The 25,118-nt window shown below is 45.9% G+C and overlaps 1 protein-coding gene across 4 annotated transcripts in view; it reads right to left on the bottom strand.

Moving 5' to 3' along the window:
• Positions 1 to 25,118, bottom strand: part of HTT (huntingtin) — a 2,905,635-nt gene that overhangs the window by 2,793,690 nt on the left and 86,827 nt on the right. For all 4 annotated transcript variants that reach the window (XM_069632055.1, XM_069632053.1, XM_069632052.1 and 1 more), the window contains exon 2: positions 3,746 to 3,829. In XM_069632055.1, the coding sequence (XP_069488156.1) occupies positions 3,746 to 3,829 (84 nt within the window). The remainder of the gene's footprint in view (positions 1 to 3,745; positions 3,830 to 25,118) is intronic.

The raw sequence follows: 25,118 nt of genomic DNA on the forward strand, positions 1-25,118 counted from the left end.
CTGAGCAGTGTTAGGGCAGGAAACGGTCACAATAGTGATAGGTTGTTCACCAAGCAGTCCCTTCAGTAAGAGAAATCTACCCCGGGGTCCCTTCTAACTGTGGCTCTTGTTAGGGGGACCCTCTCACTTAATAAGATTGCTACTTCTCGGTTTTTCTCCCCAGACTAAGAGAAAAATGACTTTATACCTTCCAAATCTTAGTTGCCTTTCATCGGCCTGCAAGAGGAGAAGAAAGAAAGAAAGAAAGAAAGAAAGAAAGAAAGAAAGAAAGAAAGAAAGAAAGAAAGAAAGAAAGAAAGAAAGAAAGAAAGAAAGAAAGAAAGAAAGAAAGAAAGAAAGAAAGAAAGAAAGAAAGAAAGAAAGAAAGAAAGAAAGAAAGAAAGAAAGAAAGAAAGAAAGAAAGAAAGAAAGAAAGAAAGAAAGAAAGAAAGGTCTCCCGATAGCAGCCCCAGCCTGTGCTCCACTGACCTTCGCTTCCTCAGGGAATTAAGACCATGGACATTCCAAGTAAGAACTGTGATTTCGCTTTTGTCAGCCATCCCCACGAGGTTCCTTGGTGGAATTAGCATTAGATATACCAGTACTAGGTCTCACATGAACTGTATAGGTGGTAACGTACTGGCGATGTGACCCTGGACAGATCTTGTATGTCGATGTGATGTGTGTTGCAACTCTCTGGGAGAGTAGAAAAAGAAAGTCAGCCCTCCCAGTAATTCTAATTAACCCCTCCCTTCCCTACCCCCATCCCCTCCAACCTCTCACAACTTAGCAGGAAAGAACTCATCCCACCAAACAGGGTAACTGGTGGTGCTTCGGCACCAAGCCAAAATGGCCAACTGGGCCCAACGTGAGAACCATATTGTGCAACAACTCATGAGTAGTATAACAAGTAGCATATACCTGCAACCTTCCCAAAATTCGCTCCACCGCCACCCACCGGGATTACTCCAACACCCACTCCCCCGTCCTCGGAGATCCCACTCCTCCCCCACATGTTGCCTGTATCAGAACTGGTGGCCGTGAGGGGAAAGGGACCACCGAAGGTGATCCACTTCCCCTCATTGGTCGTACAGAGATTTTCCTGTTCAGTCTGGGTTAGGTGCCTTTCGGGGGTTGGGGGCACGGATCCTGCGCCTTCTACTAACTCTTGTCCAGGATGTCCCCACCTGCTTTCTGCGGGCGCCCACTCCAATTCGGACTCTCCGCTTCCACCACCAACACCGTCAAATTTCTCAGCTTCTTTCAAGGAGTGGATCTGATGTAGAGTTCCCTCCCAGACAAATTTCACAGATTTTGGGAAGCCCGAGCGATACGGGACCTTCCTTTCGCACAGCCATTCCGTCAGCACTTTGAGAGCTTTCCGTTTTTGTAGAGTAGAATTAGCCAGATCCTGGTAGAGCAGGAGTGTGGAGCCCCGGAAAGTAATTTGTTGCATAGACCTGGCTTCTCTCATGATCTCCTCTTTAACGTGTTAGAAATGCACCCTGGCGAGCACATCTGGTGGAGATGCAGACGCCCGTCTCAGGACCGTCCTGTGCACTCGATCCAATTACAACAGGGATTCACCGGGGAGAGTTATGAACCTGAACAGGTCCGAGACGTGTCAGGAATTGATGATGAGACTCCCCGGAGGCGGATGTTGTTGCGCAGTGATCTGTTCTCTGCGTCCTCCTGTTTTGCCTCCAGCGAGTCACATCTTGCCTCAAGGGCCGATATTCTGTCCAGCCCCTTCTCCCATTCAAATTTCTGGTCACAAAACTAATTTTCAATTTCAGCAGCTTGGGACTCCACCGCTATCACTTGCTTGTCAAGGGAGTTGACCTTCTGTGCAACCTCCTCAGTTCTTTTGGATCTCCTTGGTCAGGGCTGCGAGAAGGTCCTTTAGGTCTGCTTCCGTGGCGGATTGCGTGGGGTCTAGACTTTCCAAACTGGGGCTAAAGCTTGACGTCCGTTCTCCTGACTGGTCGCCCTTCTTTGCTTTCTCTGCGGCAGCGCTGCTCATTAATGTTGCAATGTCCATCTGCTTAATAGATTTCCTGCTTTTCGCCATTCCAACTGGGAGTCTGGCGCTGTGATTAAGTAAGAGATAGTTCAGCCCTTCGCTCCTTCAGTGTGTCACCTACCTGCAAACTCCCCAAACAGACAGGAGGGAGGCCAGAGAGCCAGGCTACGTCAGTTTGTCTGATGGTGTGGGTTCCTTGGCCCCCTATTCCCTGTTGCGATGTCCCAAAGGGAGCGGTGATCCAGAAGTGCTGCAGCCTAGTTAAACTTGTGCTCCCTCCAGTACTGTGGGGGACGGGAGACTTTGGCGCTTCTTTACACCATGGGGTACCCGGTGCACCTGGACAGGGGGGGTTCGGCGCAGGAGGGCGCTGCATAGGCCTCAGGGGCCTCCCCGGTGGCAGGATTGGGGGGCACTCTGAATGATTACCTCATGCCGTGGTTCCACCATATGTTGGGTCTTGTTGCCTTGCTTGGACTCCTCCGGGAAGGTGCCCCGTTGAGGTATGTCTGAGTATTCTTGAAGTAATGCCAGTGGGGGGGGATCTCCAGTCTCCCCTAAGCAGAGGGGAAGCTGTTCTGATGGTCACTCCCTCTACAGCCCCTGGCGAGGACAAGGCTCTCCTGCAAGTGTGGTGTGGGGAGTCGTGGGGAAGGAATTTAGGCACTAACAGATGGGGGCCACTCGCCTTGTGACACCCCCAGCGCTGCCAGATCTTGCCGCAATCCCACACCGCTCACCTTATCGTAAGACCTTGTAGACCGACCATCTGCAGGCGGCCCGCCGTGCTCCACAGAACAGCTATGAGTCTAGCCGGCCCTCGACTCCACCAGTAGAGCTCAATAACCTTAGGGAGGCCGCAGAAGCTGCAAGCATCGGGCACCCAAGAGTTTGCAGCATAGTGGGGCCGCGCTGCTCAGCGTAATGCGCCGCCCATGGTTGCAGGGCGTATGGCGGCGAACGCTTCTACGATGAGTTGGGGGACGTTCAATGCATTGATCCGATGTCCGGAGATGTACGCTGCGGGAGACTTAAGACTCTGGGAGCCGCAACCAATGGTCGTGGCTGGTGCTGGATGGGTTAGCCCCTGTGTGGGCTGCTGCGGTCCCCGCAGCCGCGGTTTGGAGGGGGGAGTCAGTACAGGCTCATGAGAGCCGTCGTCCTTCGGCTCTGTCACGCCAGGCACCAGAGAGTGCTTCCATGCAATGGCTCAACCGCTCGCAGAGTCGAGGAGCGGAACAGAACGAAGCGGCTGCCATTTTTTTTTTATTGTCATCCGGCGCCGCTCCCGAGGACAAAGTTGCCCATTCTTGGCGAATGCAGTGCTCCACTGATATCTTCTGCAGACGAAACCTGCACCTTTGTTTCTTACGCCATATCCTTGATTTTCAGAGCTTAACGGGGCGGTAAGCCAGCGTTGCTTTGCTCGGTACACGGCGCCCACCAGGAGCTCCTAAGGAGACATGCCACCCGCAGCTGCTTCAAGCCACGCCCAAAATACAAGTTTAAAAGAACATTTCATAAAAAACGATGTGTACTGTTCTAGTGGCATTAATAAATTAGGAAGGGGTAACCAATTAGAATGAGAGAAAAGCATTTGTGAACTAGAAAAAACAAACATGTTAAGCACACTAAGATAATACATGTGAAAGCAGTTTGTAAATGGAGTGGGAACCATTTGAAACTGAAAGACAACTTGGCAGCTTCCATTAAAACATGTTAGGGCCTGGAAAGCAATCTTACCTTAAAGACTGAGCAACTATATTTTCGCATATTGTCAGACAGTGGTTCACTCGATCTTTCTTGTTTGTTGAAGGTTCCTTCTTTCTAAAATTAGAAAAAAGTACAATTACAGTGCTTGCTAAACTGGTAATCAATTACTAATGGCATTAAAAGCAGAATCTCACGGTACAGCATTTAAAGGACTTGCAGTCACCAGGTCTGAACATATTAGCATATCTTCATTTCCAGTCCTTGATTCAGCTTTACTTCCCACTCCAGTCACGTTTTTCTGGTGTTTATTGTTGCAAGATTTAAGCATTGGTGGTTTTACAATAAGGCAATTCTAGGCTGCAAACGGTCAGCGGCATCAGGGGGAACTATACTGCCCTCAAAAACACTAACGTCCCCAGTACATGAGGTGGGTGGAAAGCAGAATGTGTCTTCCTTAGAGAAGGCTCTTTACTTTAACTACATTGCACTATATGTATGCCAAAAGTATTGCTGTGCAGCAGGTCGCTTCAAGTCGCTGTTACGCTGGAGAGAGGCTGCCCGACATACTGTGGAACATTGGACTTTACTTTCAACAAGGACAATACTGGTACGATCTTTACAATCAAAGAACTTGATGCACAGCAATATAATATAGCCTGCATTTGAACAATTGTAAAGGCTAAAAACATCCTGTTATTACTATTTTAGGTGAGGCCACGCCCCCTTTGTCCCAAGATTCCTCAAAAAGACAGCACACGCACGCTTTCAGCAAGTCGCTTCTCAAGTCGCTGTTAAGCTGAACAGCAGATCAGTGTGCAGCGCAGCGTAATATAACGCGACTTGTGTTCCTTTCTGGTTATACTTATTTTTGAGTGCTTCAAAAAATATAGGAGCACCTCATATTGCCACTTTTTTAAATTGCTTACTGCAGTACTGAGATGGCAGGAAAAAGCAAAACCTACACATTGAAGACAAGAATGGCGCAGAGCGGGATGATCACACGTGCATCGATTATGCTACAATCCTCGCCCCCAAAACCGTCCCCTACGATTGCTGTTAAGAGAAAAATCAACAGGTGCCCGATTATGGTACCGGTTTTACCACCACCGTTCTTTCCGGACTGGCAGGGTAGTAATGTGCCCTAGATTCACAAAATCATAGAACCTCTTCAAAACTACCTCAGCAGCGGAGTTTGAAACAATATTCTATGGCTAGCTGGAATACCTATGGACATCTGCATTTATTGAATGATTGTACAAATCTAATGTCTTATAGCATAGTAATGCTACAGGAAACATGGTTGTTAACACCACCAACGTGGAACGGCTATGAAATTTTACTGTCTCCTGCCATTAAGACAAAAGGAAGACCTGCTTCAGGGATGTTAGTGGCGGTTAAAAGTGGGAAGGGTCTTAAATTAAAACCTTGGGAAGTACCCAATCCCATCCTGAACTATGGGTGAAAATCCTTTACAATATTTTTTCCTTGGTCCCAAGCTCTGGCAAGATACCAGAAACCTGGCGCTAATCTAGAATAGAACAGATTTTTAAAAAGGGCAATCGGTCATGTGCCTCTAACTATAGGGCGATCGCGCTCTTGGATGTCCCCGGAAATTTTTTTGCAAGGTTCATCCTAAGAGATTTTAATAAATGGGCGATTAGACAATTCCAAGAGAGTCCCCTGTCAGACAGGATTTATAGCGCGTTTGGGGACATCAGTGAACTTAATAACAAAAACATCAATAACACAACTTCACTGTACATAAAAAAACACTACATATAGTATTTGTAGATTTGCGTACTGCATACGACTCAGTTTCACAGGAATTGCTGGTAGAAAAGTTAAAACATGAGAACTGTCCACTATACATTATTGCATTAATAAATTACCTGTATTCTGAAACAAACATACAAATTAACTAAATCCGGAAGGTCGGTTGTCAACAAATATAAAGACCTACAGAGGTCTTCGACAAGGGTGTATCCTTGCTTCTGCCTTTAGTTTCTTTATAGTGGATGTCTAAGATTTTTGGTGATATTATATCAGACGCCCCGAAATTGGCAAACAAAAAAATTCCGGCACTTATGTATGCCGATGATCTGGTGTTAATATAGAAAACACCTATTGAATTACAAAATCTGCTAGACACTGTCTACTGACGTGACCAAAAATCTGTTAACTTAGACAAGACAAAGGTAATGGTATACAATCCCATTTTGAAGGAAACTATTAACATCAAATGGACAATACATAATGAAAAAATGGAATGTGTACAGCAATATATGGATTTGGGGGTTATATTCTCAAGTGCAAAGAGTGAAGCTCAATTGACCAATTGGAACACAAAACTGGACATGACAACATCCCAGTCCAAGATTATTCAGTCAAGATTTGGGAAGTTCTCCATCTGTCCGGTTTTAACTTACTTCGACAAAAAGTGACACCTATTTTTCTGTATGGAGCTGAAACACTGCCTATTTTGCAATAAGCAGTATGGTATACATTTGAATCAAAATTTTGGAAAAGAATTCTCGGTTTATCAAATTGTGCACCAATTGCGTTAATCCGAAATGAGCTAGGGCTGATAGCAATGTATGCATGCTACTTGTGGCACTTAATATCCTTATGTAGGCCATGTCTCTTAGCAAAAAAAAAATCAGATATGCTTATAAGTATCCTTGCACAATATATAATATGATTGGATGATAAGTTTGCAGAAAATTGGCGTAAAGAGGCTAAAAATGCTTTAGCCTATGCTGATGTCTCACTGAAAACATTAACAGAAAATCCAAATGAAGTTAAACCCAAGTTATTCCAGTGGGATTGGTCTAGAAATCGAGCTACGTGTTTACTATATAAAGATTTTGATGGTACAGTATTTGTACACAAGAAATACAGTACTGATGAACCATACTTGCTAAAATGCCCATCTCTGCAACATAGGAATGAATTTATGAGGCTGAGATTTAATTTATGGCCAACTCAAGAAGTATTATTGAGAGGAAAAATAATTTCAGCACATTAACATTCCTGTCGGTTCTGCAAGATTGTAACGCAAACAGAGACGTTACACCATCTATTAGTGGAATGTACTGCATTGTGTAATGAACGAATCAAGTTCTTGAAATCAGCTGTAAAGGATTATGTAGATCTAATGCCCGATAATCTATGGAGAATGATTATTGGCGGGTCGTCTATTTGCTTGAGAATGGGCGCGTTATGTTTTCTAAAGAATTTGAAAGAACTGACTCAGGACAAGCTAGTAACAGAAAAATGAAGTTAAGTCTTCAGGATAATATGTACTCAGGATAATATGTATGTATGAAATTGAGTTCTGTTTGAATCGATTTCCTTATTATTTCTTTTAAGTTATTGTTCTTGATCTACCTCATTGCTCTAATTCTTTCTTAGGCATTTTTGTGTTGTAAATGGAAAGGAAAAATACCATTAAGTGAATTTTATGTACATTTTTGTATTATGATAAATGATTGTAAAGTTGATTTATTTAAACTATTAACAATAAAAAAATAAAAAATAATTGCTGTGTTCAGGATACCGTTTTCCATTAAGGATAGCAATAGGAAATCGTATAAAGGAACCATCTAGTGACATTCAGTGTACCTGGTTTCAATGTTGTGTGCGATTTTACAAGCAAAGACCTGGATCTATGAACCACTATTTGTGTATGCAGAGTTGTTTTGAGTCCATTTTTTACCAAAATGTGCAGCATTTAATGTTTCAGCAGTTGACTTAGTTTCTGTTCTATAACTAAATTTTCACAAAACCAGACAGAAGAAAAAATGTTGAAGGTCGTCAATGCACATGCTCTGTTAGCCCCTAGACCTTTGAGAATGTACATTCGCTATAGTTTGAAAACATTTCTTGTAGCATTACCTGGCATTGCCTTACTGGGATAGGATGATACAGCTAAACCTAAACATTGTTTTGTCATATCTTGGACATGTATCAACTAACCAAGCTGAGAATGGTGTAGGGACTGAAGGATCTTTACATTTTTCTCTTTTAAATGGAGAAGTGTAGAAATACCAAATTATTGCAAATCTTTGTCAGTTCTACATCCGAATTTCAGATGCCTGAGGTTATCTAAGGTTGGACCTTTCATTCACAACAGTCCTTCAACAGCTTCTTTGAACTAGTTATTTTTTCTTCTGGTCCAGACAGGAAGATTCCTTATTCCTTATTGTGGTGCAAACTAGTTGATTGCAGGACTTGTTTTCACTCTTCTGTTCCTACTCCCGAGAACTCCTTGGTTAGCCCCAATGACCTCATAAAACAGAAAAGTGTCACACCCTTCTGATCTGTCCCTCACTCACAAACCCCTGCATTGAGTGAATAATGCCCTCTTGCTCCTTTCTGCTCTAGCAAGATACCACCTCACTAGAGTTGGTTGCTTCCTCCTGCTTCCCCCACCTCCTGCTGGTCTCTTCATCTTACTATCTTGTTATTTCCTCCTCTGGCTACCTCCTGATCTCGCACTACTATGACCTACTATTTTCTCCTCCCCGATTTGTCTAGTCTCTTTTGCACTTTCAGACTCTCTCCAAACTCCTACTCAATCTTCCATACAAAAATGCCAGACACCCATAACCTTTCAAAAGTCCTTTATTGCAATGGTCAACATCAGGCCACAAAGTCTGCACTAGCCAGTGGCAATTTAAGAGGGAAAATGCAACCAGCAATGATTGAGTGGCCGAGCATAGCCAGAGTGATCAAGTAAACCAATTTCAATCAAAGAAAGAGGGGTTCTCCGCTGAGAATGTATTTTTTAAATAATGGTACATTGTACACCAGACTTTTCCATTAAAATTACAATTTTCAAATAGCTCTCTTGGACAATCCATGAAAAAAGCCAAAAGATACAGGTCACCAACAGTACACAGTATCATTTTCCAGCACATTTGCAGGATTCCTGTGGCCACAATAGAAGTCAGCATTTCCACTCATTACACACTTCAGTAACACAGACTTCATGAGGTCAGTTTCCACAATATATGCCAGTATTGACATTAAGAATACACTGCAGTTGGTTGCATCTAAAAATGCAAACATTTCCACTGAAAGAATAAATGTATTGGTGGATGTGCCAATATACATAAGCGTTGCTCTGTATCACTCTGTCCGGAAGCCATGTCCACAGGACTCCTGAATCATCAGATGTGACCAATGGCCATGCCCAGTGGCCACTTTGATTAGGCAGGGCATTTAGCCCTATTCCGGGGACTCCCATTTAAATAGCTCTGTCCGAGAAGCCGCAGTCACAAAGTCACCCAATAGGCACATTTGGGGGGCCTTCTGCCTGGGGCAGGGCCTTGCATGTATGTATCATCCTTCCTTTGCATAGCAGGTAAAGATAGAAGGTTGGAAACGGGTGCCTTAACCTTTTCAACTCAGTTCCTGCTGCAGTTTAAGGATTTAGTATTTTTGCTCAGCCATGGTGGAAACCAGATTTCTGTGCTGAGGTGTATGCCATTTGTTTGCCGGATGGCCCACGTTATGATATACAATTCAACATGGGCCTTATGTACATTTTGCAGTCTGTTACAGATGTATTAAACCCACTGCTTTGAGTTTATGTCATTAGGGATGAGGCCATAACCACAAGGGCAGTTATCTTGTCACTCCAACTCTAGACAACTGTAATTAACCATTGCATTGTGGCAAAAGAAAAAAAATAATTTCGCGAAGGGTAAAAACAACATTTGTGCTATAGCACCTAGAAACCCCTATTCCACTTTAAGAGCTATAACTTGCACATAAGCTATCTATATTGCTGGCAAAAATAAAGCATGAACATTTTGATACATTGTTTTCATAATTAATAACTGCATTAACAATCCTTTAAATGTTTTGCAAAGTGTGTACATAACACCTAGAATTATATGTATAGGTGCTAAAAAAAAACAAATGAATAAATTCACTTAAGAAGCAGACCGATTAATTCCAAACACGGTCATGGCCTCAATATATAAATATATACTAGGCCTTGTGACACGATCCGAATGCCAACGCCATACGAATGTAAAAAAAAATTAAAATATATATATATATATATATATATATATATATATATATATATATATATATATATATATATATATATATATATATATATATATATATATATATTACACGGCCACATTAGTGGCCGTGTAGTTATGGTTAAGTTGCTGTTTCCATAGGAAGAGCATTTTTTCGGGGGCCTATAACTGTGATCCCCCCTGGACGAATGTTCACCAAACTTTGCAGAAAAAGTACATGGGGCACTCTGAATTTTACAAAGTTTGGTGACGTTTGTTGCAGGGGGAGCAAAGTTATAGGGGGGGGGGGTCCCAAAACGTATTTTTCCCCATAGAGTGAATGGGGAAAAAAACGTTGTGCACGCCTACAGGTCAAACCGTTGGACAGATTTTCAGCAAATTTGCGGTAGGGGCAGGGGCTTGGTCCCGAAAGCGTGCTTTAGTAAATTTGGTGACAATCTGTCCAGTACTTTTGTTTAAAACGACCAAAAAATATGTCTCAATAAATTAGTGATATCTATGTCCGTTCAGCGGTCACATTTCCCTGTTCGCTCCACGGACAAGATACCGATTGGCCAGGCAGTGTTGGTGTCATCACCGCGGACACGCAACGTCTTCGAAGATTGGCTACAGCGATCCGTGATGTGCATCAGAATGTGTGCGTGCGTCTGACATCTTGGATCCGAAGACAGCGCGGTCCCTACCAGAGGCGAAATGCTGTTTTGCAAACTGTGTTGCTCTCCTACAGTGCGTGGGGAGGATCAAAGAGTAAGAGATGGGTTAAAAACTGTACTTGTTTGCCCGGCAGGTGTTAATGATGTATTCGCCATGCGAAATGGTGTTTGTGAAATTATTTTGATCTCCTACAGTGCTTGGGGAGGTTTAAAGAGTAAATGACGGATGAAATACTGTACTTGTTTGGGCGGCAACTGTCAATGATGTATTCTCCATTGGCGCCTTCTTCAGGATGTTTGTACGTGCAGAAAATAAGAGATCTAAGAAGGGTAGTATTGGAGTCTGTGATGTGTATAGGCACCTTGAAAATGTTCGAAGGACACACGTGGTGTTAGTGGCCATTGCTTTTGAGTACATGTCGTTATTATATTACATTTTCCTATGGGTGTGTTATTGATTACTACGCCACCATGGTCGTGACATGCTGCGGTGGTTGTGGCCAAGGCTAGAGTCTTGGATGCATGGCCGTAGGCCGAAGGCCATACTTCCAAGACTGTAGGCCCTGGCCCTGCCACCGGAGCATGTCACAACCATGGATACACATGTAGTATTGATTATCGATTACATGGTTGAGGGGAGTGTGTACAGTGTTGGTTGCATGGGTGAAGGCCATGCATGCAAGAACAAAGTTTTAAGCGCTGGAGGTATAAGGCACATCCACACATTGTAATAATATCTATGGACATACAGCTAGTAGTGCAGACAAGTGAAGCATATGAAGGCAAGCGTCCCCAGCCAGCACGATCCTCCCCGCAATGAGAGACAATGAAGGACTCTCCCAATATCGGGAATAAAGCCAAGACAGAGTGCGGGTGAGCTTAAATGGGAGTTTATCAATCAGAATAGGGCATGCAAAGAACTCTGCAAACTCCGAGAGCGCTCTGTCTGACAATAGCAAAGACAGGCGTATATATTTACAAAAAACATCATAAGAACCTACATACTATAGGGGGCACAAGTTCAATGGGATTGGGTGGCGATGACTAGCTATAGGTGCTGCTGCGAGGTGGTTGGCCTTGGCTGGAAAACGTCACTGGTCAGCCTCGTGGGTTGGGCTGGGCCTGGCGGGTTGGCGGAGTTCATCCGGGTGGTGTTGTTGTGCCATCGCGGCCAGTGTCAGAGATGAATGTCTTTTACTGACTTATTTGCCCTAGGCCATGCACACCGCAGTCATTCAGTCATTGCAATATTATCTTCTTTAGTAAATCTTCCAATAGGTTATTCTACAGGTTAATGCAACACAGGAGGAATGTACCTTGTGAGGGGTCTGATGGTAATACGTCTGGACATGGTTACCAGGGTCCTGTTGACCGGGGCCATAGGTCGAGGTGCTAAGCTTCAGGGCCTGGGACGGGCGGTACAGGTCTTTCTGTCTTGTTAGAAGTTGTTATGGATGTGCCGCTGTGTGTTGTCGAAGTATTGGGTGTCCTGATTGCACAGGGCCATAAGTCTAAGATGATCCGGTGGGTTGTGGGGTTTACGAGGGGGCGCATTTGGAAGTGTGTGTTCAGGCGGAGGTTTACTGCTGTGCTGTAAATAATGCAGGTGGCGGGCCATGGCCTTGGGTGCTGCAGAGGGGGCTACAAATCTTTGAAGCGGCTCCAGTCTGGTTGGGGGAGGTGGAGCAGCGCGGCGCGGGCCTCTGCTCTCATGGTTGGCAGTCTTCGCAGGGTGGGAGGGGGAATGGCCTTGCACATATTTTCAGAAAGGCATCTTCCTCGTATGTTGCCGACTTTAGGTAAAAACATCACAAACATTTGAGCACTCTATAATACGTATTCAAATCACTTTAAAACATACATTTCAACTTTGCTGGATGTGTCTCAATTATATCCAGCCTGAGCACCTTATTCGTACACTATGTTTTAACAACTACAGTATTTGGTTATATGCATATACATTTGCAGTAAGCGAGGTAGTAATGTGGTTGGTGGAGTACATAGAAAATGACCCGCCACTGTACGTGACGGTGGTGGTACATAAGGGGCTTAGACATACACACATGACAAGTGCATTCTCGCGCCTCCTTCACATGAGCCCTCTGTATGGTTACATTCGTCCTCTCGTGTACTCTAGCAGCATTAGTTCAGTTTTGGCGCAAAACCATGGAGTGTAAGTTTCCCAGTGATACACGTAACAAATAGATTCCTGGAACGCTCCTTCATTATTAGTACCCAACTGCAGTGGTGTGGGCTCGCCATTGCTTATATCATGGAAGCATGCTTTCTATGTTTATACATTTTACAGGTTTTTGTAATATAAGAGATTTTGTGGAGAAAAGCATACTGTGCAAGTGGTCTTGGCATTAATATGTAGAGACTTTCTGCCATCTGATGACCATTTTACAGTTCACTTCATCGCCCAGGCCCGCTGGCCGGGTCGTGCTGGGAGCAATGATACACTGCGGAAGGTGAAATGTTACAATGTTAATGTATTACGCTAGCTCATGTCCGTCTTGTTCGTGGGAACGGGCTCGCAGCGGATCTGCCATGGTGCTGCGGCGACAGGGATAACTGAAACTTTCCGAAGGTGGGGGCCGCGCTACAGTGCACTGAGCTCACACCATCTTTAGTAGACGAAATGGTTTCTGAGGCCTAGCTAAATTGAATACGTGCGGGCAATGTCTTCAGCAGGTGAGCCATCCACCACCTGGGCCCTGGTGGTAAGGAGGGGATGCCCGATGAGCCATGGCCCTCACCTGGGGTGGAGGTGCGGGCAAGGGGGGTCTTTTGGACCACTCCTCCCCTAAACATACCACATCTATCAATACACCCGTACTACTGTACATCACTGAGGTGGTTGTGGGCAGGATGTAGAGTTTTGCTTCCATGGCTGCAGCCTGTAGCGCATACATCATACTCCTAAAACCCTAGGCCCTGGCCAGAACCATCATATTACTGCTATGCATACACTCATACTATAGGTTAGCATGCAAGATGGTTCTGGGGAGGGTGTACAGTCGTGGGTGCAGGGCGAAGCGCATGCACCCAGAAACGACCGTGTTAGTGATGGAGTTATAAGGCAATGTACACCTATACATTCAAAAATATGTGGACATATATCCAAATCTCCAGGTCCTGCCGTCACTCACTGCAGCACATTAGACAGGCACATTAGTCACTGTTTGCTTTGGTGGAGTTGCTGTTTCCGTAGAAAGAACAAAAAAAATATATCAGACACACTGATTTTTTTTGGAAAGTTTGGTGATGTTTGGTGCAGGGGTGCGAAAGTTATAAGGGGGAGGGGTTTTCAAAACGGCTCTTTTCCTCATTGACTGAATGGGGGGAAAAAGGTTGTGCCTGCGAACATGTGGCTCTTTCTCCGATTGGCTGAAGAACAGCGTGAAGTATGTCAGCTTTCTTCGGTGCCTCTTTTATTAATGTTTTCGTGTGCGCGGATATCGCCAGAAACACCTCCAAAACAAGAGAACATTTCAGAAGGTGATCTTTGAGGGGGGCGATTGAGATGTGGAAGCACAAACTGAAAAAGTGGAGGTTTCTTCTCACCAAAATGATACGTTTAAATGGAAGTTCGTGCTCACTGCACCACGACCAATTACAGCATGTGGGTTCAAATGTCTTTTGGAATAATATTTCCCTCACATTGGCCTCCTACGTTTTGAAAACTAAGGCTATCATCTGCAGTGTTTGCTGGAAACAGCGCTTCAGGAGTTGTATGGGAGTAGCGGTTCTCATAATTGAATTTCAATATGTTGTTTCAAAGAAAGAATGTATTTGGCTTCTGAGTGAAGGCCAGATGAGTTGCTTTTTTGGTTGAACGCTCAATACTCCCGCGCATCCGAGTGACTGTAAAGGGGCATTTGTTTTTTGACCTTGAGTGAAAGGGAAACTTACAAGCTATTCACGGAATGAAAGGGTCGAAAAAAATAGCAATTGATAAGGTTATGTTTTAAAAAGTTTGTAAGTGACATGCAATATCAGTCAACGAAGATTCTTCGATGCAAAGACATTTGTGACTGATTTGCAGAAAAAGAGGCAGTAAATATTTTGTAAGTTTACTTTTGGCCACTCTACTGCGAACCGTGCTTTATTTTTACATTACCGCACATCTAATTGTGCTAATATAATTGACGTATTATTTTTGTGCTCCGTTACATTTTTACTGTAATGTTGCAGAGTGCACAGGTTGCACATTTGTAGGGTGTGACTGCACTCAACCTTTAGCATTAATATTTCTTATTTGAAACGTTCACTTGGTCCAAATAGCTTTGTGTCTAACTTTGCAAATTTTTTTGGTCTTCTTTGAAATGATGAGACGTAATTTTTTGGAAATTGTCCACTCTTTCATAACTAAATTATCGTCTTCCTGTGTACTTGGGATTTTTTTTTCTCTTACGGTGCATGCAAAATCTCGGCGTTTGCAGCCTGGAATTATAGGTACATATGCACATTAGTAACATATTACCAAAATGTCACGTTTCAGCACGTACTTTTGTGTAGCACTCTGCACATTTTCTGTGTGTTCTTTTAAAAAATGTTGATAGAGGCTGGTTACTGACACGCATTTTCTGTAACCTTTCTCGCCTAGGTATATATTGCCTTACTGTGCGTGCCATAGCTTCCCAAATGAGGGCTTCTTCGGTCGGCAAATACAACTGCTGGTGAGCGCTTGCCTGTCCATAACAATAATATGGAATGACACCGTAAACCCGCTTTGTCCGTTCGCTGAACTCGCTATTCGGAGCAACGTGACATCATTTATGGTGCTGTAGGCTGAAGGTCATGACGACTTCTGGGAAATCACTGTGAAAAACAAAAGCGACTGCTTCAACGAAGACCCCAACATTTTTGTACGAGCAAAAAAAAAACTTGCTTCTCATCTTCAATATTTGCTATGCCGCCCTTACAAGCATTGTAATTCTTACTTTGCAAATGGGATTATTCCGATGGTCTCTGCAAGTTTGTTGTTAAATAAACCTACTAAGTAACCTCTAAAATGTTCACATTTTCTTTTACATTCCACTGTATTATTTCCAAATGTAAGTTATTAGGTTGTACGCCGCTGTATGTTTATTTACAGGTTCTGCATCACGCCATGTACTTGTGCTTGTGCTTTTTGCAGCCTACCATGGAAACGGAATAGGGGCTATGTATGCAATAACCGCCTTCCCTTTCTATGGTGGCCATCTTGAAAGAGGATTTTGTTTTGCGATCCGCACTGCCAAAGCAACAACAAGTAAACGTCCTTTTTAGTAGCACACGTTACTGCTTTACTAATTTAGACTATTACTGGCAAAGATTAGTGCGTCTATGTACTTTACTGAGAAATATGGAGTAGTTGGAGTGTATGCACATTTTTTTTTTTTGTTTCTCATTATACGGTGAAAGGTCGTTATTAATGCATTATTATCTTTGTTTACGGGTGGCTTTATTTTTTGCCACGGCAGGCAATAAGGCAATATGCGAACGGCATTGCGCAAAAAGGCATCAAACGGTAATATGAGTGGGTAGATGTACGGCAACACTTTGTCAGTCTTATGTGCAAGGTAGCAACACAGTTTATGCTTTTACTTTACACCAGTGCTGCTGTTTCTTAGGGAGGAAGGATGCCTTCAGCTGATGTCTTTTTCACATAAGTACAACTTTCACTACCAATATATAATGTGTGGTGCATTGGCAATCGCTGCATACCAATACGTGTTGACTTTGTGTACGGCAAATGTTGAAGGTGGACGTCCCTACATGAATATAACATCTATTTCCACATTGCTCACGAGGCATAGATCATACAGGTAAGTGTGTACTGATTCCGGGACATGTCACGGTGGTGTACACCACTATACTTTCATGTGGCATTCTTCGCAAGGTATATACTGTTTAGCAAACGACCCTTCCGAAAGGGACGTTATGGTTACGTTGCCCTACTGAAAATCTGTGACATGCAGTACAACATTTTTTTCTTAGCTACACCTTATACTTAAATTGTCCTACTAAAAACCTGTACAATTCACTAAAATAACTTTGTAAAGGGGACATTATGGTTTAGTTCCGCTACTGCAAACCTGTGAAATTCACTAAAAAAACTTTACAAATGTGACATAATACAAACGTGCCATTATGGGTCACAGTAAAACCGAAAAACCCCTGAAATTTGCCAGTTAAGGTAAGCTAAGCAACCATAACTCGCGCCACCACCGTGCACTGCTAAGACTTACACCCAGGACATCAAAGATGACATCACAAATATCATTGATGACACTGGGGACTGTCTCTTCTGAATGAGATGTATTGGCTTCAGAGAATGATGAGCCGATAACCAAGTTTAATTTTTTAGAATAGATGCGATTCCTGTGTCAGGATGGAAAAAAAATAAATATCAAAAACGAGGCAGGGATCGCCGCAAGGCAGAGGGAGAGGAAGAGGACAAAACTCAGTTAGGAAGAAAACCCGCCGAGGCCGGCATGGGAAATGCCTTAAAAGTGGATCAGCAGAGACAAATGCGCTCTGGGGCCAAATTTTTCAAAACACCACCATGAAACGCTGCCATATTATTAACCTTTCCCCGCATGCGCTTACAAAACCACATCAATCGCTCTTCTCATTAGGGCTAACTTCTGCCCGACTATGAGCTTTGACCATGTACAATCACGCCTTGATTTTGATCAATTCTTTCGCAAGATTAAGTTTAAAATGTTTTTTGCCACAAATCCAGTTGTAACGAAACTATCAGAAGTACGAACAGGCCGTACCAATTTTAGTTGACTTGGCTTGCCTGGATGACATTTCCTTTGAGCTGTCCTACCTTGACCTATCCGATTTCGACATCAACCCTAATTGGGATGTCCGTACCAAATAAAAAAACAAATCCAGGGAGACCGCTACGGGGCGCAGAGGATGGTGGATGTGTGAAGCTTGCACTCCGTCCTCCTCCGTTGGGCCCAACGAGCTTGCTACACCCCGAGCAATCCAACATAGCAACCCCGTCCCTGATTGCTGAAAGAGACACAGAGACAACAGGGACAGGAACGGGAAGTACAAATACCCCGAAGACGAGGGCCCGTGTGAAAGGATTCCTCCCCGACCCGGGTTAGCTACGTCTCGGAGGGGTGCCCTCACCGCCACCAGGGCCTTCAAGACCTTCCTGGAGCGAGGCGGACCGGAGGCAGGCTGACGTAGGAGCAAGGCGGAGAGCCCCGGAGGACAGAGGGAGATGGAACCCTCACCACACAGAATCGGCGCACTTTAGGAGCCGGTCCCGCAGGCGTGGTGTCTGGCGGTGTGGGACAGAGCAGCCGCCAGCACTGGAACTAACCCCGAGCGGTCACTCCAGGGGGGTTTGGCTGCGGGGCACGCCGCAATCTGCCCCGGCCTGGGCGCACCACCCCCACCCCGTCCGGGGCTCTGAGGCCCAGACTGGTGAGCCCAACACTTGTGGATCCCAACCGTCGGCAGAAGATAACAGGTACAGAGTGGGGGAGGCTGGACCCACGAGACTTGCCCGGTCCCCAACAACTCTCGGGGCTCGTCACCCTCAGAATAGGGGCCCAGAGTGGTGACCCGACCGGAGGAGCGAGGTCCGACCAGAGGAGTGAGTGAGGTCTGCGACGCCACGCAGGGTAGCAAAAGCAGGCGTGGGTGCACCCGGGGACCGGGAGAGTATCACGAGGTCTGACATGCGGCCAATGGACTGCATAATTCGTCTAATGTAGTCCCAAAAGACATCACCCCACGTGTGAGGCGAGGCACACAACTCCCCTGGGGCACAGTCACAGCATCACTGGATGTAAGGCCTGTGGGGGCAGAAACAATGGAAGGAACACCCCCATACCCAGGAGGCAACAGGACCACCCTACAGGGGTACAAGGCCCAATTCCACTATTCACCCCAGGAGTGCCCTGGTTAATAGAGGTGGGGTTCCCTCAGAGGACTCAGGTTGGGCCCCTCAGATATCCCTGCACCAGGAAAGCGGCACAAAGGAGGAGAGCGAACTGATTGAAGGCAGCACATCTTGGACCCAATCTCAGGGCAAAGGGGGAACCTTAAACTGTGAACCTGGCACAGATACCCACAGCCCCCTCAGCATGCTGCATACCCACTCAGGCACTACTATCACTGCAACGATTCAGGAGGGCACCCCAAGTACATAAAGTGTCACACCAGGCCCACACAGTCAATATGTCGGCGGGAGATGGCCCCTCACTTACAAGGGAAAACCTTAAGGATATTCTCCAAGAAATTAAAGCAATCAGGACGGATATACAAGCTTCAATATGCACCCTCTGGGGGAGAGTGGACACGCTCGAAGCGCTCGAAGAAAAAATGGAAGGAATGGAAAATAACCACCTGCAGACGGACCTCCTAGACATGAAGTACGAGGCAAGGCGGACCGACCTCGAAATGAGAGAGGAGGACATGTTAAAGATGGATGATCTTGAAAATAGAGAATGTGGTAACAACCTCTGTATCCTTTGGGTAACGCAGCAGAAAGGGGAAACGGCAGCAAAGGTTGAAAGAAAAGTCCAGGGGCTGATCAACCAATTGTTCACCCTAGAGGGGGGCAAAGAGGTCCAGCTGGAGAGGGCCCATAGAGGCAGAGATGATGGACGATGAGGCCTGAGATCCATAGTGGTGCGCTTCCTTCGCTATATAGAAAGGATGGAGGTATTGGAGAAGGCGAAGAGACTGGCGAATTTCAACTTTGAGGGAGACACAATCAGGGTTTTCCAAGACCTCTCGACCCTGACAGTTGCCTGTCGTAGGGACGGTCGCCCCCTCACTCAGTGGCTCACTGGACAAGAGATCAGATACAGGTGGTCGTACCCCTTTGCCCTGTGTAGGGGAGGACTGGTCCAAGACGACCCCCCTCACCTGCACTTTCTCCCCAGGTGAGGACTATGGCTCTCTTGGGCGTCTCCTCATGCCACCCGGGCCCAGGTGGTGGAGGGCTCACCCACTGGAGACATTGCCCGCACGTATTAATTGCCCACACGTATTAAAATTTAGCTAGGCCTAGACACCATTTTTGTCTGGTAAAGATGGTGTGAGCTCAGCGCGCTGTAGCGCGGCCCCCACCCTTGGAGGGTTTCAGTCATCCTTGTTGCCGCAGCACCCTGGTAGATCCGCTGCGAGCCCGTTCCCACGAACCAGAAGGACATGAGCCAGTGTAATGCACTAACATTGTAACAGTCACCTTCCGCAGTGTATCGTATTATCGCTCCCAGCATGACCCGGCCAGCAGGCCTAGGCAAAATAAAATGAACAGTAAAATGGTCGTCACAGGCCTGACAATCCTCGTATATTAATGTTTAAACTACTTGCAAAGGATGCTTTCCTCTCATAAAATCCCTTATATTATAAAAGCCTGTAAGATGTATAATTAAAAGAGATCATGCCCCCATGATATAAGCAATGATGAGCATATACCATTGCAGTTGGATGCTAATATTAAAGGAACGCACCAAGAATCTATTTGTTACGTGTATTACTGAGAAACTTACACCCCATGGGCTCGCGCCATAACTGAACTAATGCTGCTAGAATACACGAAAAAACGAATGTAACCAGACTGTGGAACTCATGTGAAGGATGCGCAAGAAATGCACTTGTTATGTGTGTATGTCTAAGCTTCTTATGTGCCACCACCGTCACGTACAGTGGCGAGTCATTTCCTATGTATTCCACCAACCCGACTACTACCTCACTTACTGCAAATATATATGCATATAATTAAATACTGTAGTTGTTAAAACATAGTGTACGAATACGGTGTTCAGACTGGGTATAATCGAGACACATCCAGCAAAGTTGAAATGCATGTTTTAAAAGGATTTGAATAAGTATTATAGAATGTTCAAATGTTTGATGTTTTTACCTAACTCAGCAACACACGAGGGAGATACCTTTGTGAAATACTTGCAAGGCCATTCCCCCTCCCACCCTATGAAGGCTGCCAAAGGCATGAGAGCAGAGACCGCGCCGCGCTGCTTTACCTCCCCCAACCAGACTGGAGCCGCTTCAAAGATTTGTAACCCCCTCTGTAGCACCCAAGGCCACCACCCGCCACCTGCATTATTTACAGCACAGCAGTAAACCTCTGCCTGGACATACGCGCCCCCTCGTAAACCTCACAACCCACCGGACCACCTCAGACTTATGGCCCTGTGCAATAAAGACACCCAACACTTTGACAAAACACAGCGGAACATCCATAACAACTTCTAACAAGGCAGAAAGACATGTACCGCCCGTGCCAGGCCCTGAAGCTTAGCCCCTCGACCTATGGCCCCGGTCAACAGGACACTGGTAACCATGCCCTGACGTATTGCCTCCAGTCCCCTCACAAGGTGCATTCCTCCTGTGTTGCATTAACCTGTTGTATAACCTATTGTAAGATTTACTGAAGAAGATAATGCTAAAAATGCTCGAATGACTGCGGTGTGCATGGCATAGGGCTAATAAGTCAGGAAGAGACATTCATCTCTGCCACTGGCCACGATGGCCCCACAACACCGCCTGGATGAACTCCGCCACCCGGCCAGGCCCAGCCCAACCCACGAGGCTGCCCAATGACGTCTTCCAGCCAAAGCCAACCACATTACAGCAGCACCTATAGTTAGTCGTCGCCACCCAATCCCCATGAATTTGTGCCCCCTATAGTGTGTAGGTTCTTATGACGTTTTTTGTAAATATATACGCCTGTCTTTGCTATTGTCAGACAGAGCGCTCTCGGAGGTTGCAGAGTTCTTTGCATGCCCTATTCTGATTGATAAACTCCCATTTACGCTCACCCGCACTCTGTCTTGGCCTTATTCCCATTTTGGGAGAGTCTTTCATTGTCTCTCATTGCGGGGAGGATCGTGCTGTTTGGGGACGCTTGCCTTCAGTGGTGACCCCGATAGCGTGATTTTATTTCTTCCTAAACCCATTATAACCGTCCCCTTTTGGCACGAGAATCTCCGGTCGAAAAGGGATACGCACGGTGAGCCGGCTCCGGGAGGCTGCCCGCCAACGGCGACCGGTACACTAAGAAGTGCGCACTCAATAGAGAAAGGGTACGGGATCCCGATTGGAAAAAAATCCCCTTTGAGTACCGCTCGGCGGAGCCGGGGCTGACTGTTGAGTTAACGGCGACACTGCCTGGACGGACCCAGTTTCGGAGACTATCGGTTCAAGACGGGCACGTGAGTACTGAGTGTGAGCGATTGTAAAGGGAGCGGGGAGAGAAGGGTAGGAAAGGGAACGAGAAGGGGGTACGAAGATATACTAAAGATTACTCTAAAATTTTCTTTCTTTTTCTTTGCATATGGCCATTAGGATTACGAGGTGAATAAAGAGATAGAAGTGACGGGAACCTAGCTCCGAAAGGGGGTGGAAGGCGGCGCCGCATAGTGCTATATTGACTAGTGCTGGGAATATATGACGAAGTGAAATACAAGATAAAAGTGTTCAGCAAAAGGGGGCACTGAGAATATATTAGTGATCGCTACTACTTCTTTTTCTTTTTTCTTTAGGGGTAGGGGGAGAATAAAAACGGAATTAGCACAAACTTGGGAGAAAAGTAAGAGAACAAGGGTCCTACTAGAGGGGGGAGAGAAGGTTAAAACCTATAAATATATGCATATGCGCTAAGTAAGATAGACAGGGACAGCCGGCTAGGGAGGAAAGGGAGGGCAGCGTGAATGGTGTACTGAGTGTTACCAAGAGGTGTGTGCACCTCGTATGTGTCAAGGGACGACTTTGATGTTGCGAATGTGTAAAACGGCTATAAATGTATAATTATCAAATGGTCATGGTAAGTGTGACCGGATAAAAACTCTTTTGAAGCAACGCTGAGACAGTGACGTGAGTGGGTACCTTTTGATTTCCGGGTTGATAGTGTCAAAATAAATGATGGATTGCTCTTGTATGTGTCCCCCGAAGAGAACAAAGTAGAAATTGTGTACAGACAGTTTTTGTATTGGGCAATCAAGGGAGGGAGAGCCCAACCGAGCATAACACTGGATGTGAAGTAGAATACGAAAAAACAATATCGATACTACAGTAACATTGGAGTTGCAGACATACAGAGACACATAAGCACTAGGAGGGCACACAGAGATGGGGCCTGAAACACCATTATCACATATCTGTAAAAGCCTTCCAGGGCACGCGGAGCGGATTAAGAAATACCACGACCAATGGGTAACCGAGTTGAAAGGAGAGGGGCTACCCCAGATATGGCCAGAGGGAGGGTCATTTGACAAAAGCGTTCTAGATATGGTGATGACATGCATTTTCTTGAAGTACCGAGGGAAACAGCTGCAGAATAGGAGGGAAATATTAGATCTTTGGCGGTTATTCGAAGAGGTACCACCGCCTAAAGCGCCAGCACCAAATCCTGATCTCCCATCTACTACAGACAATCCACTGGTGTTACAGAAAGATATCAAAGAATTGCCAGGTGTAACACCACCAGTAGAGGTAATAAGTTTATACCCGATATTAAAGAAACCTGTACCCGCAGAAGGATACAGTGATCCAATGTATGTACCTCCCCCGACAACTACCACACCCCACCGGCCCACTGCACCCCCACCATATGAAAGTACAAGGGAGCGAGGCCAGGCGGGTACACAAAGGGTGGACATAGAGAAACTCACAGATGATCTAGAATCAAGACTGTCGATAGCAAAAGATGAGCTCTCGAGGATAAAAAACATATGCGAACGGACAGCACTGGATACAACTAGAGCTGGACGTACGTCTAGAGCATCGGATGAAAGCAGAAGGCCCGAAGAGGGGTGGAAGAAGGGCGAGATCCTGTTTAGGATTGAGGAGGAACCAACGCGAATAATAGAAGTAGGGACCCGAGAGGAAGATGGTGGTAACGAAGAAAGACTTGGGGGACTTAGAGAGGAATTACTATGTGATATTAGAGAAGAGCTAGACGAAAGCGACAGATTGAGTATGGCAATAGGAGGGGGAAGCGAGGGGGAGGAAGGTGCATGTTCTATGAGAACCCTAGATGATGAGTGGTCGGGACGACTAAGGAACAGAGTGGGGAAAATGGCATCAATGGGAACATCAGCAGCCAAAACGGGTCCAGATGCAACAACGAAAGGAAAGCTACAGCTCCCGTTGATACATAGGGGAGGAGGAAGGCCTAACTATATCCCATGGGCACAGATGGATAAAGCTAATTTATTAAAGCTATTGCCCCCGTTATCAGGAGGGGCTAGTAAGTGGATATACGCCTTCGAAAAACATACAGCTGGGGTACCCCTGGCTGTAGGAGATGTGAAAAGTCTGCTCGTATCAGCGGTGGGCGACCAGGCTGAAAGAGTATGGGTTAAAGCCGGTTTCCCGGGAGTAACATTAGACTGCGACCGCCATGATGGGGCCTCCTTTAACACAGTGCGTGCTAGGGTGTGGGACGCCTTACGCAAAACATTTCCAGACACACCTGACTTACAGTCCGTGATGCAGTGTGCCATGAATGACGGGGAGGAGGCTATGGATTACATTTTTCGGGTCCAAGAGATGTGGAGAGCGGAAACGGGCACGCCCTGGTATCAATCGACATCTTTATTTTACTTCATTATAAAAAGGGGGCTCCCAAAGGAAGTGCAGAAGGCGCTTGACAAAATAGCAGGTATAGAAGCAAAGGGATGGCCGGAAATTCAGAGCATAATAGTACACCATTGTAAACGAATCAAGGAAAGGGAGAAGGAGGTGGCGCAGAAAAGATTGGCAGACGAGGCGAAGTTGGTGCAGACAAAGTTAGTGAAGGTTGCAGCAGCAGTAGCCGCGCTCCCACACAGCAGGGAGGGAGAAGATGAGGAGGAGGGGCTGATAGCAATACAAGGAAGGATGGCAACTAATTGGGCGGGAACCGGACAGCGGCAGTGGAACGAGCAGGAGCAGGGTGGAGGTCCGCAGTGGCAAGAGTGGACCCCTCGAGGGGGACGAGGTGGGTACAGGAGCCGAAGAGGAGGTGGACCACAGGGGTACGGGGGAATGGGAGGAAGTGGATGGCAGGGTCCCAGGGGCCCTCAGGGGAGTTGCTGGAACTGTGGGCGATGGGGACACTACTCCAGGGAGTGCAGAAATAGACAAAACAACGGGTTCCAGGAGGTGGAACAGTATGGCCATCCCCACCCGGGAAGCCCATATGGCCTTCCGATGGGACAACAGCAACTGAGAGACCCAAGCCAGGGTAACACGAACCAGCAACAGGGACCCCAATATAGAACACAGAACCACCCACAAAACATGCCTAACAACGACAGCATGCAATATACACCAGGCAACCCTTTCGCGACAGCAGCTAACGGGGCCCCCGCACCAGCACCTTATAACGGCATGTCAGTGGTCTCAGGTAACGTATTTAATGAAGGGGGGGCCATGAGACACCCCGCATAGGACAGCCCACAGAGAACACTTGCGTGTCCAGTTCTATCTACCACCCACAGTGCAGCAGAGGAACCATTGGTGGGGGCGCAGATAGGAGACAGGCAATTTATATTCATGGTTGATTCGGGAGCGGAGAAATCATGTGTCAGAGAGGGCCGATTCCCGTTATCTAACAGGAAGTTAGAGACGCAGGGGTTCTCTGGGGCTGTAATTGAAGTTCCTTACACAGAAGCTTTGGATGTAACCATAGGGGGCAAGACCGTAAAAGCACCCTTACTG

The sequence above is a fragment of the Ambystoma mexicanum genome, chromosome 6q, assembly GCF_040938575.1.
Source record: "Ambystoma mexicanum isolate Mex_15411 chromosome 6q, UKY_AmexF1_1, whole genome shotgun sequence".
Lineage (NCBI taxonomy): Eukaryota > Metazoa > Chordata > Amphibia > Caudata > Ambystomatidae > Ambystoma > Ambystoma mexicanum.